This window comes from Mastigoproctus giganteus, chromosome 7, assembly GCF_048544385.1.
Source record: "Mastigoproctus giganteus isolate SK-2022 chromosome 7, ASM4854438v1, whole genome shotgun sequence".
Classification (NCBI taxonomy): Eukaryota; Metazoa; Arthropoda; class Arachnida; order Uropygi; family Thelyphonidae; genus Mastigoproctus; species Mastigoproctus giganteus.
In genome coordinates this window covers 61,961,105-61,975,085 of record NC_143581.1, presented here as the reverse complement: position 1 = coordinate 61,975,085, position 13,981 = coordinate 61,961,105, and the positions used below count along the sequence as shown (strand labels likewise).

The window sequence follows — 13,981 nt, the reverse complement described above, 5'->3', positions numbered from 1 at the left end:
TGGACGATTTTATCTGCAATTAACACCAGATGAATGTGAAATCCCGACACCAAGCTGAACGTAGCGACCTGTGCAGCAATACATAAAACTCACACACAAACCTCATTTATCTCTTACCTCAGTTCACCTGTGTGTGTGTGTGTGTGTGTGTGTGTGTGTGTGTGTGTGTGTGTGTGTGTGTGTGTGTGTGTGTGTGTGTGTGCATTTGTTAACTTTTCTTTATAAAAAGTATTCATACAACATTCCAGACATGGGTAAGCATCCTGGCTCCAAGCAGTGAGTGCAAAGGAAAGCATTAAGTATAGAAGAGAAACTTGAAATAATAAAACGTTTTGAAATAAATGATAGATGTGATATCTCGAGAGCAACAGGCTTAAGTGAATCCACGTTGCACACCATCAGAGACAGAGCCACGAAAATAAAAGCTACATGTGTAGCTGGAACAATTTCAAGTGTCACAAAATCAATTAGAACAAGGCCTGAAGACTGCTAAGCATATGCATTGAAGACCAAACCAAAAAAAAAAAAATTGGGAGCAAACACCACTACTCTTTTCACAATGTTAAGCTGTCTGGCGAAGCCACAAAGGCATTTCCACCTGTGGTACAGAAAATAATTGAAGGCAGCGGCTAGCATTGGGTCAGAGTTTCAGTTTTAATGAAACAGGACTCTATTGGAAACATGCCTTCAAGGACCTACATCTCTAAGGCAGAAGCACATGCCTCAGGATTTAAGGCTGCAAAAGATCGCTTAAGTGTGATGTTCACTGATATTTTAGCTGAAGCTTATGGTGTTTTCAAGAATTATTACAATAAGAACTTAGATTTTATAATTCTTGATAATGCACCAATCCATCCTCAAACGGTTGCAGAACTCTCTCCGAATATAAAGTCATCTTTTTACCACCGAACACAACCTCTCTATTACAGCCCCTTGACGAGAGTGTGATATCAGCATTTAAGGCTTAGTATTTAAGGTGGCCTCCCTAGCCAAGTGGTCAGGAGCAGGAGTGCAGTAGCAAACACTCTTTGAGTAGACCGGGGTTCAAGCTCCTGACTGCTAAATACAGTGATCTGCCAAACCACACTGGGCCAATGTGGCAGATTATAGTCCATTTCCCTCAACATAAATTGTTGAGGAGGCTTCCATCCTGCAGTGGGTTGATAATGGCTGCAGATTTATTTATTTATTTTTATTTAAGGTGAACATTCAAGGTGTTGATTGCTGCTACTGAAGGTTACAAGGCACAAACTGTTATAGAATTTTGGAAGAGATTTAACATCAAAGTTGCCATTGGTATGATTGTAGATGTCTGGAATGATGTAATGGAATGAAAGACTGCTTTGCATCATGTGTGACAGAAACTTATCCCTTATACCTCATTTAATTCATGATTTTGAAGGCTTTGAACCTTCAGAGCAACCAACGAAATCAAAGCAAGTTGTGTTGCTCTTGCAAAAGAAGTTGGTTTCAAGGAAGTAGAAAATAAAAATGTTGAAGAGCTTCTAGAGTCTCACACTGAAGGCTTGCAACAACTTGTAGCCAGCCAAGTGGACAGTCAAGATGACGACAAAGTCCAGCAGGCTGCCCCACGAGAACTTAAAACAGCAGAGTTATCAGCTGCTTTAAGTGGGATTGAAAAGTGGATTGAAGATAATGATTATAATGCCGAAAGTAGTAGGATTCAGACTCTTTTGGAACCATACAGGCAGCTCCTGTATGAAAGGAGGCAGGAAAAGCAACAAAAGCTTGATAGCTATTTTAAGCCAGCACAAAGAAAGAAAAGCAGGACAATGAGTCACACCATTGGGTGTAACAACATTTCATACTGAGAATGATAACCCTCCTTCTACCTCTTCACTATAACTCCCCAGCTACAACTCTTCACCACACCCACTTTCAACAAGCAAACTTCATATCTTGTCAAGGTAAAATTTATAATATTCAGTCTGGTAATACACTAAAAAAAGTTAGAGTATTACCAGACTGAATATATATATATATTTTTTTGAGTGCTCTGCCCCATCCCTATTTTTCCCATAAACCCTATTGTTTTTAATGTGCAAAATACCATAAAGCAGTGACTTTTAGGAATACATGTACTGTGTATTGTGCATAACTGACTGTATTTTAATTGAATGTGATAACTTTACCAGTGAACGAAATATGTTGTTTCTGTTTTTGCCCATTTGATATGGCCATATACACTCAGTCAGATTTTATCAGACGATGACCATGTGCCAGATATTTTAAAATTTTTACAAATATGTATAATGTGTATTTATTTTTAGACTGTATTTTATACAATTTTGACACCATAACCTTCCTGAAAGGTTACAAAAAATGTTTTTTCTTCTTATTTATTATGCTTTGGTCAGTCGCGGCACAATTTAGCCTCTGTTACTCTTGCATCAGAAGTCAAATCACGTCTCCCTGGATCGCACAAGTATGTTCTAGTGAGGCAATGCACCCTGCCATGTTGCAGGTGTTGTTCGAGGCGCCTCCGTAGCCAGGTGAGAAGGAGCAGCAGCAATGCATAGCACATGCTTCTTGATTAGACCGGGGTTCGAGCCCGTCACCACCAAATACGGAGGATGCGGAAAGGTCAGGGAATGACCACCGCATTATTCCTGGAGCAATGTGGCCTTAGTTGCTAATGCTCCTAAAAAACCAAATAACAATAACAGGTGTTGTTTGCCGAAAAAATAACAATAACAGGTGTTGTTCGTTTGCCGAAAAAAAAGTGGTTTGCCAAACATGAAATTGACTTTCAGGTGCTACCTTGGCTGCTGAATTTTCAGGATATGAATCCCATATAACATTTCTGGGATTACATGGATCGACAGATACAATGTTTGGATCCTCCATCACAGATTATCACAATCTACAAGACGCAATCATGGCAGCATGGTACAATACCTTCTGCAATGTTCAGAGGCCTTATAGCGTCAACACCTTGCCATGTGGCAGCAATAGGAGGAGGATATACCTACTATTAGGTAGGTAGTAATAATGTTTTGTTTTGACTGGACTGTGTGTGTGTGTGTACACATAAAATATCTTCTATTTTTAATAGCTTTGTTGATGACTCGACTCCCATTAAATGGGTGGGATCAGGGTGGAGGGGCATATGCTAGGAATGATCATATTTGTTTGCTTTTACACAGAATACCGTTTGCTTTTACACAGAATACCATTTACTTTTTATTAATAAATTTTAATACATTAGTAATTAAGTTATTTTATACAGTGAATTTATTTAAACAGGAACTGGATTCCAGTTGCCTCAAGTAGCAGTAAATGCATTGCAGATGACTTCAACTAGTCTGTCAGGACAGCAAAATGTTCCTCCTATAGCTACCCAATGTTTCATGTTATCTAACATGTTTGATCCTACAGTGTAAGTTCTTCAGGGATATTTAATTTCAAATAATTCTTTTAATTTTCAGTTAGCATTTCACTGTAAAAATGCATCCAAATAATACATAATAAAGGTCAATTCTTTGATGTCTTTAGATAACAAACACTTCACTTTGTGGTTGTAATATGGGAACATAAATTGTAATAATATAAATTTGATAATTTCTTTAATCAGCTTATGCTTATAAAGCTGCACAGGATTTAGAATTTGATGATAGCTGGAATGAAACTTAGATATTTTTAGAAAACTATGAGTATATTAAAATTGGATGTATTGCAGCCCATTTTTCTGGGTTCTTGTGGTTTAAAGTTGAATAAAAACAAAAGTCTTATGGTCTGGTTCTTTCTTCCTAGCCAGAGACTACTCATATAGTCATGAACTGGAAAGAGTATGGAACAGAGGTTGAGGAACAGGTCTTATTAGTGGCTGACAACTAGCCTACATGACATAGGAGATCATGTGGGCACATTCGTTCCTAGCTGCAAGATGACTATAATTGTTGACACCCTTCTGGTCATTATTTTCATCCATTTAGTTTACTAAAATTATCTAAATTTTCATCCTTGCTACTGCCAGATTCTATATCCTGTGCAGCTTTTAAGTGTAACTCATTAGAGTGGTATCCATTTCACTTTATTAAAGTTTATTTCACATATTATGATCAAGCCAATCCTTTCTCTGAGGATTTATACCTCCATGTCCCAATGCCCTTCAACACATAAATCAGAAGTCATTGGTCTTTGTTATGTAACTATATCAAAATCAGATTAATATGATATCACTGATATAATTAATCACTCATTCCTTTAATTAATTAATTTGATTATAATTTAATTTAACATTTAATTAATTTTATTAATTAATGATTCCTTTATTTGGTTAACATGATAAAGGGTGAGCACTGATGATATCAGTGCTCACTCCTTCCATAAAGATAAGCATTTCTGTAGTAACTGTTTTTGTAACTCAAATTATATTTTGTTCTTATGATATAAAAAGATGCCAATCCACTTCTCCCATTCTCTCCTCAGAAGTTTCCCTCCTCTCCCAATAAAAATTAAACTGATAAGTCCAAGAGTGCTATATGTGAATCAGTACTGTAAATATGTTCCCATTCACCCATAAAACTAGGCACCTCCGTAGCATATTCCTGGAGCAATATGGCCTTAGTTGCTAATGCTCCTAAAAAACAAATAACAACAACAACAACCCATAAAACTTCACTGTGGCATAACTTTACAGTGACAAAATTAATATATCTGAATTATCCTTATAATCTATAAGTTCTATAAACTTGTTGAGTTAAAGAGTTCAGGGAACTCAACAGTTTTATAAACTCTCTCAAGTAAATTTCTTTGTGTAATAACTGATATTAACTAATATCGATACAGAAAGAGAGCAGCATGACTAAAATTATAAAAAAACAAATTATAAGTAATGTATGTGGTGCATCACATTTCAAAGAGTGTTTGATTTTTATTTCATAAATTAACAGCATTTTTTTTTTCTGTGACTAATATAAATGAAAAGTTAATAACTAGTTATCTTTGCTACCAATTAATTATGTATAAGTATATGTTTATTAAGTATATGTTTCCACATCATTGCACATTCCTCACAACATGATATTTACTCAATATTTTGTAATATTTTACTTATTTTGTCCTGGTTTTTAATATAAATGGAAATGCAACACATTTCATGAATCTTCTGTGATTTAATAAAATAAACAAATAGTAGCATGTACCTCAGTTCATATTATGCAATGAACATTTCTGTTATATACTTTTATTTCCTCCCAGATTTTAATAACAATTGAAAGATAATGTGTATTTTACATTTCTGCTCTGATTAATATAATATGCAAATAGCTGCTTCTCAGCCCATCTGTTTAATTTTTCTAGATCTTGTTGCAGTAGCATACCTTGACTCCTGTAATTAACTACCCTGCCACTCTTTGTATCATCTGCAAACTTAAACATTTTTAAACTTGATATGTCTTCATCAGTTTTATCAATAAATATTGAAAACAATAAGGTGCTCAGCACTGAACCCTAAGGGAATCCACTAATAACATTAGCCCGAGTAATGATTAATGACCACTCTGTCTTCTGCCACTCAACCATCTCTTTATCCATAGCAGTAACTTGCCCCTAATGCCACATTGCCCTAATTTGTTCTGCGGCCTTTCAAGTGGAACAGTATCAAAAGCTTTAGTGAAATCTAATTATATTATGTCAAAATTATATTTTTGTGTCTGGCTCCTTTGTGTGGATATTTAATGTTTGTAATCCTAAAATTTATTTTGGATAATTTCTTGGTAACTCTTTAAGGACTGGCTATCCCTTGTAATTTTTCAGCCAGTTCTTAGCTTGTAGCTTCTATATGTGTTTATATAATTTCTCTTCCTCTCACCTCCAGTTTCATTATATTACTTTATGACATTGTTTACTGAGGCAAATTTATCAGATATTGTACCATTGTTATCAGAATCATAGTTAATCAAAAAGGTGTCCAAAAGTAATATCAGACATGGCCATAAGTATATAAAAATCTTTTGCTTATACAGAAAAATAAAGTTATAAGCAAAGAGTGCCCATCTTAAACATGTCCCAAAGTTTAGTCTCCTTTGCTATTTTGGACAAAAAATCTCCTCGAGCATCTTATTTTCTATTATATGGAACCCTGCACACTGGAGTGGAGCTCTGAAGTGAAACTGGAGCCCCTCGTAAAAATGGATTGTGGTGTCCCATATCTGTGTGCACTCATTCAATTAAAACTTCAAGTGTCAAGGAACACAAATGGTGCCTCAGTCCTGATGAGTTGAGGCATTTGTATTGATTACCAAAAAAATTATACAGGTGTCCATAAAGTCCTTGTCCAACTGCAATTACTTAGGTTATATATGAAATAAAAACAATCTGTAAAAATGCATTTGAAAGACAATTTACTGTAATTTTTAGGGTATATATTCATAAGATTATTAAGACTCAACATAACCTTCATTACTGATACAAAGTGTAGTATGATTTTACAATTCCATAAACACCAGTGGTGTTTCAGTTACTGCATTAATTACATTTGTGATCCTGGTATAAAGATCATATTGAGGAGTAAATCATACTTGTAATGTGCCCTCATAGAAAAAGTTCACTGGGCACAAATCAAGTGAGCAAGCTGGCTAAGCAGTTTGCCCACTTCTGCTGATCTGTCTGTCTGTTTGGGAAGTCTTCATTTAAAATTTTGTTGAACATCCCAAGCAAAGTGGAAAGGTGCTCCCTCTTGCTAAAAAACTGTTTTAGCGTCAATTCTTATTGCCTTAGATCAGGAATAAAAAATCTGCACAAAGATAACTATCATTAACCACTATTTCTTCAAAAGTGAAAATACCAATTATGTGTGTTTTTTCCCAGGGCACACCAGACATTGACTTTAAGGGAATCCTTTTCACATTCCCAGACTTCTTGTAGTTTTTCTCTGGCCCTCCAGTCTCCAGTATAAAAGTTATGGTGATTAACCCTTGCCATTAATGTGAAATGTGGCTTCATCACTGAACATTAGATTGTCAAAAGATAAGATGCCGTTTTCATTAAATTCATGATAGAAAGCAACATTTGATGCATTTGAATATTGTTCAGTTTCACTCTAAGAATTTTACGCACTTTGCTCTAGAAACACCAAGTTACGGAGATGCCCATCTTAATGATTTTTGTGGGCTTTTCTGAAAAGTTCCTCAAGAGTTGCCACAGTCTCCTCATCTAATCCAAGCCTATCAGTTTGAAGCTTATCATTAATGGAATCATTTCTTTTTAAACTTCTTCATCTGGGTTGAAATTTAATTTCTGTATGCAGAACTTTCTTTGTGTAATGTGTCATAAATTATCTTCTAACTGCTGATATGGATGGGCTTTAGGGTGGGGATTCTCTGCTAGCCATAAAATGCAGTTCATGTTCTCTTCTATTGAAGGCATCTTTTGTAGGTAGATTATCTGAAAAAAATTAAAAAACAAAATTAGAGTGAATTAAGTAATTATTTTTGTGCATAAAAATTAGAATAAATTACTATTTACCACTAGTAATAAATATTTTATTTTATTACTGGTATTCAGCAGAAACCCAACGTCTCCAACACTCTGTGGGAAATTATACAGACTGCAATAGAACAAAGAACAAGTGGACCAAATTTCGACAAAGTGTTATAGTTCTCTGACAGCCAAATCCTCTGCTTGCACCTTCACAATGGTGACACTTTAGTAACCTTGGGTATAACCCCCTTGTGCAGGTCCTAAAATATGTCACCTAATATACTGGAAGTGACCACTCAGGTGTGAACCAACATAAGCAAGTGTCAAGATGTGGTGGCTGCACCACACCAGGCAGAGGAATACCACCACTTTAATTATTGGAAGCTTGAAGTGGCAAAACCTGTTTAGTCTCCAGAGCAAAGCTATGGCAACTCCATCTCTTCCATCATGCAGTATAATTGATGTCTTTTGAAGTTATGATGGCCATAATGGCAAGATCCAGTCTTCCTTACATTTCAAGGATATAGCTCTAAAGTGGTGTTTGCAAGTCAGCCACTAGATAGTCCACCGGACCAAACCTATTGGTAACTCTCTAGAAGATGTCGGAATCACCTAATGCAGTGGTGTCCAACCTTTTCCCATACGGGGGCCATATTCCAAGTTAGATTTGTTTCGTGTGCAACACAGTAATTCTAGAAAAAATTGGGTGTTACATGTAAAAGAAAGTTTCTATTTTGATGTTACCGTTTTTTATTTTCAAGTACTACATATATAAAAAAATGCAAGTTTCCAACATGTGCAACAAATCTATGTCAGTGATTTATTTTTTAGATTTTATTAAAATTATAAAAATATGACTTACTTTTGTTTTGTTTTGTTTTTTAAATACTTAACTTTTCTTAAAAAAAAAAAATACTTTACTTTTGCTTTTAAATGGTCACTTTAGAAAATTTACAACCTGAAAAGGAACAGTGCTTTTCAATATTAAGGTGAATAAATAAATATAATGATACACCTAAAATGAAAATATTCGAAAATTTTATTAAGTACAATACAGAATAACATTTACTGAACAAAATTTTAATGAGATGACTGAGGCTGGATATTTTTAGATAATTATTCAAGATTTGTTCGAAAATTTGTGACACCAATTTTCGATATGGAATGAAGATGCTCATCTGTTATTCTCTTTCTTTTTAAATATTTATTTGATTTCATGCATGAAAAAAGTAGCCATTTTCATGGCATTTTATTTTATTAGTGGAAAATCTTCAGATGGGAGAGACTTGTACAATTCAAGTAGTTTATTTTCGCAGTCAATATACTGTACTTATTTTTGAACCATGTTTTGGCTTGAAGATCAATAATTGCAAGCTGGGATTGTATTTTTTAGTCATAGAAATAAATGGCTTCTCAAACAAGCGTATGTCTTTTCATGGGATCTTATATTAGCAAATCGACTTTCAGACTCAAAAAGTAATTATCATAATGAGAAGCAATGATTCTTTATAAATGTGTTCCTCCTTTAGCTCAGTACAACATTCATAGTGAACTGAATTGTCTTGCACAATTTGGGATTAAAATAATAACAACTTATTCTGAAATGATTTGATGTCACCAAACAAATCAGACCAATTTTCCTTGTCATTGTAGTTTTAAATTAAGAGATTTAAATGACTAGAAATGTCTGTATGAATTGCAAGATCAAACAGCCACTCCATATTTTGATAGATGTTTTATTGGTTTTCTTTTTTCTGTCATAAAATATCAATTTCACAACATAGTTTAAAGAACCGATGTAATACTTTGCCATGACTAAGTCATCTCACTGCACAATATAAAATTACATCTTCGTATTTAGCTTCAGTTTCTGAAAGAAACTGATGAAACATTCGGTGATTAAGACCATGTGATCTTATAAAATTTACAGTTGAAATAACCACACTTATAACTTGTTGGAGATCCAATACTTTATCACAGAGAACTTCTTGATACACAATGCAGTGAATTCCAATTATAGTTTCAGCTCCGATATCTATCATTTTCTTGGTTATTCTACCCATCAGCCCAATGTTTTTACCAGTTATATTTTTTTTGCACCATCAGTTGTAACTCCTAACAAGTTTTTAATATTTAATCTTGACTTTTCGATAGATTGGCAAAAATTTTCAAAAAGATTTTCACCTGCAATTGTTCCATGCATACTCTGTAGATCAGCTAAATCTTCATCTGGTACAAAATTATCATTAATTCCAAGTATGAAGGTAAGCAGTTCGGCTGTGCTATTTACATCAGTACTGTCATCCAGTGCCACACTAAAATATTTCATTCACTTTATGTTTTCCAAAAGTTGTTCGAACAAATTCTTTCCAATATCTTCTCTGCATACTCTGTAGATCAGCTAAATCTTCAACTGGTACAAAATTATCATTAATTCCAAGTATTGAAGGTAAGAAGTTCAGCTGTGCTATTTACATAAACTTATATAAACTCTAAACGGAAGGGGATGAATCGGATTGGTCCACTTGACATCGATGGTTCGATTGTTGATGATCCTGCTCAGATAGCAAACAAACTGAATGAGAATTTTGCATCTACAGTCACACATGAGGAATTATTAAGGTTTGAGAATGGCAGAAGGTTATCAAATTGTAGCAGGATACTTAATGATTTTGTAATAACTGAAAGCAAAGTGGAGGGGAAATTGTTGAAGTTAAACATAAGAAAAGCACCTGGGGTGGATGGGATCTATCCAGTTATATTAAAGGAGGCAGCAAAGCAACTAAGCAAACCCTTAGCCATAATTATGAGAGCATCCTTGGACTCAGGGGAGGCTCCCACGGACTGGAGATGTACAAATGTATCCCCAATTCACAAAGGGGGATCGAAGGGTGACACGAGTAATTACAGACCAGTTAGTTTAACTTCTGTTCCGGGTAAAATAATGGAGTCACTGGTTAAAGATGCATTGCAGGATCATCTAGACAAGACTACAGCATGGGTTTGTTAAGGGAAAGTCTTGTCTGACAAATTTGATATTTTTGATAGGATATTATGATGTGGTTACAAAGGAACTGGATGCAAAAAATAATTTTGATATCATATATTTGGTTTTCAGGAAAGCTTTTGACACTGTTGCGCATGGAAGACTATTGTACAAATTGGAGCAGAATGGTATTAAGGGTAAGTTGCTACAATGGATAAAAGGATGGTTAAGTGGGTGAAGACAGAGGGTGGTAATCAATGGGTGCTGCTCTTCTTGGACTAATGTTATTAGTGGAGTCCCACAGGGTTTCTGTGTTAGGTCCACTGTTGTTTTGTATATTTATCAGTGATATTGATGAAGGTATATCAGGCTTAATGTCGAAGTTTGCAGATGATACAAAGGTTGGCAGGGTTGTTAATGACAGTAATGGCAGTGTGCTACTGCAACAGGATCTAGATAATTTGGGCAGATGGGTTAAGAAGTGGCAACTGAAGTTTAACCTTGACAAATGCAAAGTACTGCATATGGGTAGAAGTAACCCCAGAGAAATGTACCAACTGTGTGGTACTACACTTAAGGTGGTACAAAATGAAAAATACCTGGGAGTAATTGTGCAGTCAGATATGAAGTTTTCTGAGCAATGCAGACAGGCTGCCAGGGCAGGTCATGGGGTTTTGTCAATGATATATAGGAATTTTGCTAGCAGAGAAAAGGAGGTGATTAACCCTCTGTATAAGGCAATGGTCAGGCCACGCCTTGAGTACTGCATACAGGTCTGGAGGCCTCATTTTAGGAAGGATGTAGATTTACTTGAGCGTGTACAGAGAAGGGCAACAAGATTGGTGAGGGGAATGAAGGGATCCTCTTACCAAGAGAGGCTTAAGTTCTGCAAATTGCAGTGGCTGGAAACTAGGCACCCGCACGGTGATCTGATTGAGGTGTATAAGGCCTTGAATGGGTTGAGCACGCTGAATTCTGATGGGATCCTTCCACTTGTTCAGATTACGAACCTAAGGGGGTATAAATTCAAATTAAGAAAAGACAGATGTAGATTAGATGTGCAGAAATTTGCCTTTAGCCAGCGGGTGGTTAATTGCTGGAACAAACTTCCATCTGTCGTCGTGGAAGTTGATAGGTTGAATAAATTTAAGGAGGAACTGGACAGGCATTTGGAGGGAATGGTGTGATTTTTTTTTTTTTTTTTTTGGCTGATGCTGCATAAGCTCATACACTTGCTTTCTTGCATCAAATGCCACTACTACTACTACAACATCAGTACTGTCATCCAGTGCCACACTAAAGTATTTCATTTGTTTTATGTTTTCCAAAAGTTGTTCGAACAAATTGTTTCCAATATCTTCTCTGCTCTTCGCATAATTGTTTGTCGAGACAAACTAATGTCTTGGATCATTGTTTGTTTCTCTGTACACATTTTTCCGCAACTTTTAACAAACAATGCTTAACAAATTTATCATCACTGAATGGTTTACTTTCAAAAGCAATCAAATGTGCAACTTGATAACTGGCACTTACAGCATATAAATTTCTTGACTAATACGTTTTCAGTGTGTTTTGTTGTTTTAATTTGTTTTGTAACTCTGAATGCTTTTCTCTTCACAACACTCCTTTATGTTGATCATAAGATTTATGCTTGGAATCATAGTGTCGTTTTAAATTATATTCTTTAAAAACTCACACAGTAACTTTAAACACCAAACACACTGCTTTTTCATGGTAATCAATGAAGAAATAGTCTTCAGTCCACCTTTGATCAAAAACACAACACTCCAAATCGACTTTCCTCTTTCGGAACATTTTTAAGGATGATTTTTTTAATTCGATACAAATTAATAATGATTCTATACAATGAACAAGTTATATCGAAATAGTAGAATTTCACAATATGTAAAGGTTGATACATACATAACTATATTTAGCATACATATGACTGCACTGAACCACATTTACACGTTTGATACAGTCGAGCTTGACGTTTGCATGCCTGTACATGCAGTGGCACCACTCTCTGAAATGCTGTTTTACTTTCCATGTAGACCATATAAAAATTACTCGCGGGCCTGATCCGGCCTCCAGGCCGTAGGTACTACTACTGACCTAGTTTATAATCTCACTGCCAGATAGTAACTGGAGGTAATGGGGGGGCATCATCATGGCCACATTATGTCAAGGAGCTGTGTATATTCTTGCCATAAATTTCATTACTTCATAAGCATGCCCTCCCCACCTTTTCTTACATCATGAATTGCCAAACTAATAGAACAAACTTATCTGCAAAAAAAGATCTAAACTTTCCAAATGTTTCCTCATTCGTTTCACAAATACGATTACTTTCACTTCAAAGGTGGTACTTGTGCTTATGTCCATTCTGATATTCCCTGCCATAGTCTTAGTAATTTGGTATCTCCTCTTTTCTGGCTTATAATCTGTCTGCCCCATTCTGCCAAATTCATCTGTTACCTATTCATCTGCTGTTCCTTCAACTCCACTAATCACTTGGTGCTCTGTGACTTCCTTTCTTTGAAACTTGACCTTTTCTAGTCCAGCTTTCCTAACAGTGAGGTAAATTTTTCTTGGTGATTTCAATATCCACAAATCCAGCTGGCTTCCATTTTATAGTTACAAGGACCCAGTCAAGATGTTGAGCCTTTTGCAATTACTGATTACCTCGCACAGACTGTTCATTTACCTCCAGAATACTAGAAAATAATGACCACAAACAACACTCTTAATCTTTTTCTCACAAACAACCCTTTCAAGTACACAGTTGAGATAAGTCCTCTAGGCACCTCAAATCACAACTCAGTGATGGTCTCTTCTCAAATGAAGCCTTTTTCTCACAGTTTTTTTCTGCCTCATGTTGTTTGGCATTACAAGGATGCAAAATGGAATGATCTGTGACAATTCTGTTCTTTTCCTTGATTGGATTACTGTTTTAAATCTTCTGATGTCAATGTTTGCTCAGATTGTGTCAGTGAAATTATTCTTGTAGGGATGAAATCATTTATTCCACTCTCCACCTTAAAATCTTATCATTATCATGTTTCCCAATAAATGTGCTAAGGCTTTTCAAGGTAAGAATGTTGCATATTGCATTTTGCATCAAATGAAATCTCCAGCTTCATTTTCTATCTACACCAAAGTTTGCAACAATTGTAATGCAGTTATTAATCAGTCCAAACTAGATTTTGAACCTGCTAAGAGTAGTAAACTTGCTTCTTGTCTAAATGGTAGTCGAGCATTCTGGTCTCTTGCCGAAGCTATTGGCTGTAACTTTTGCTTACAGTTTTTACTGGAAATACTCCCTGTACTCCCACTTCTCTATTCTACTCCCTACTCCCACCTCTGTTAAAACCCGATGGTTCTATTGCCATCAAAGATAAAGCCAACCAGCAAGGATCCTACTTTTCTTCTAACTCTTGTATTAGTGATCTTGGTAAACCACCCCTTTTACCATTCCCAGTACACTCCCATTCAATGTCTCCTGTGGGTTTCCATCAAAAGGATGTCGGGAGAATTTTGAACAGTCTT

The 13,981-nt window shown here is 35.6% G+C and overlaps 1 protein-coding gene across 3 annotated transcripts in view; it reads left to right on the top strand.

The window, feature by feature from the left end:
* LOC150082956 (RNA-binding protein 39-like) overlaps positions 1 to 13,981 on the top strand; it is a 411,944-nt gene that overhangs the window by 370,484 nt on the left and 27,479 nt on the right. For all 3 annotated transcript variants that reach the window (XM_090376936.1, XM_090376937.1, XM_090376935.1), the window contains one exon: positions 3,268 to 3,400. In XM_090376936.1, coding sequence (XP_090233062.1) covers positions 3,268 to 3,400 — 133 coding nt within the window. The remainder of the gene's footprint in view (positions 1 to 3,267; positions 3,401 to 13,981) is intronic.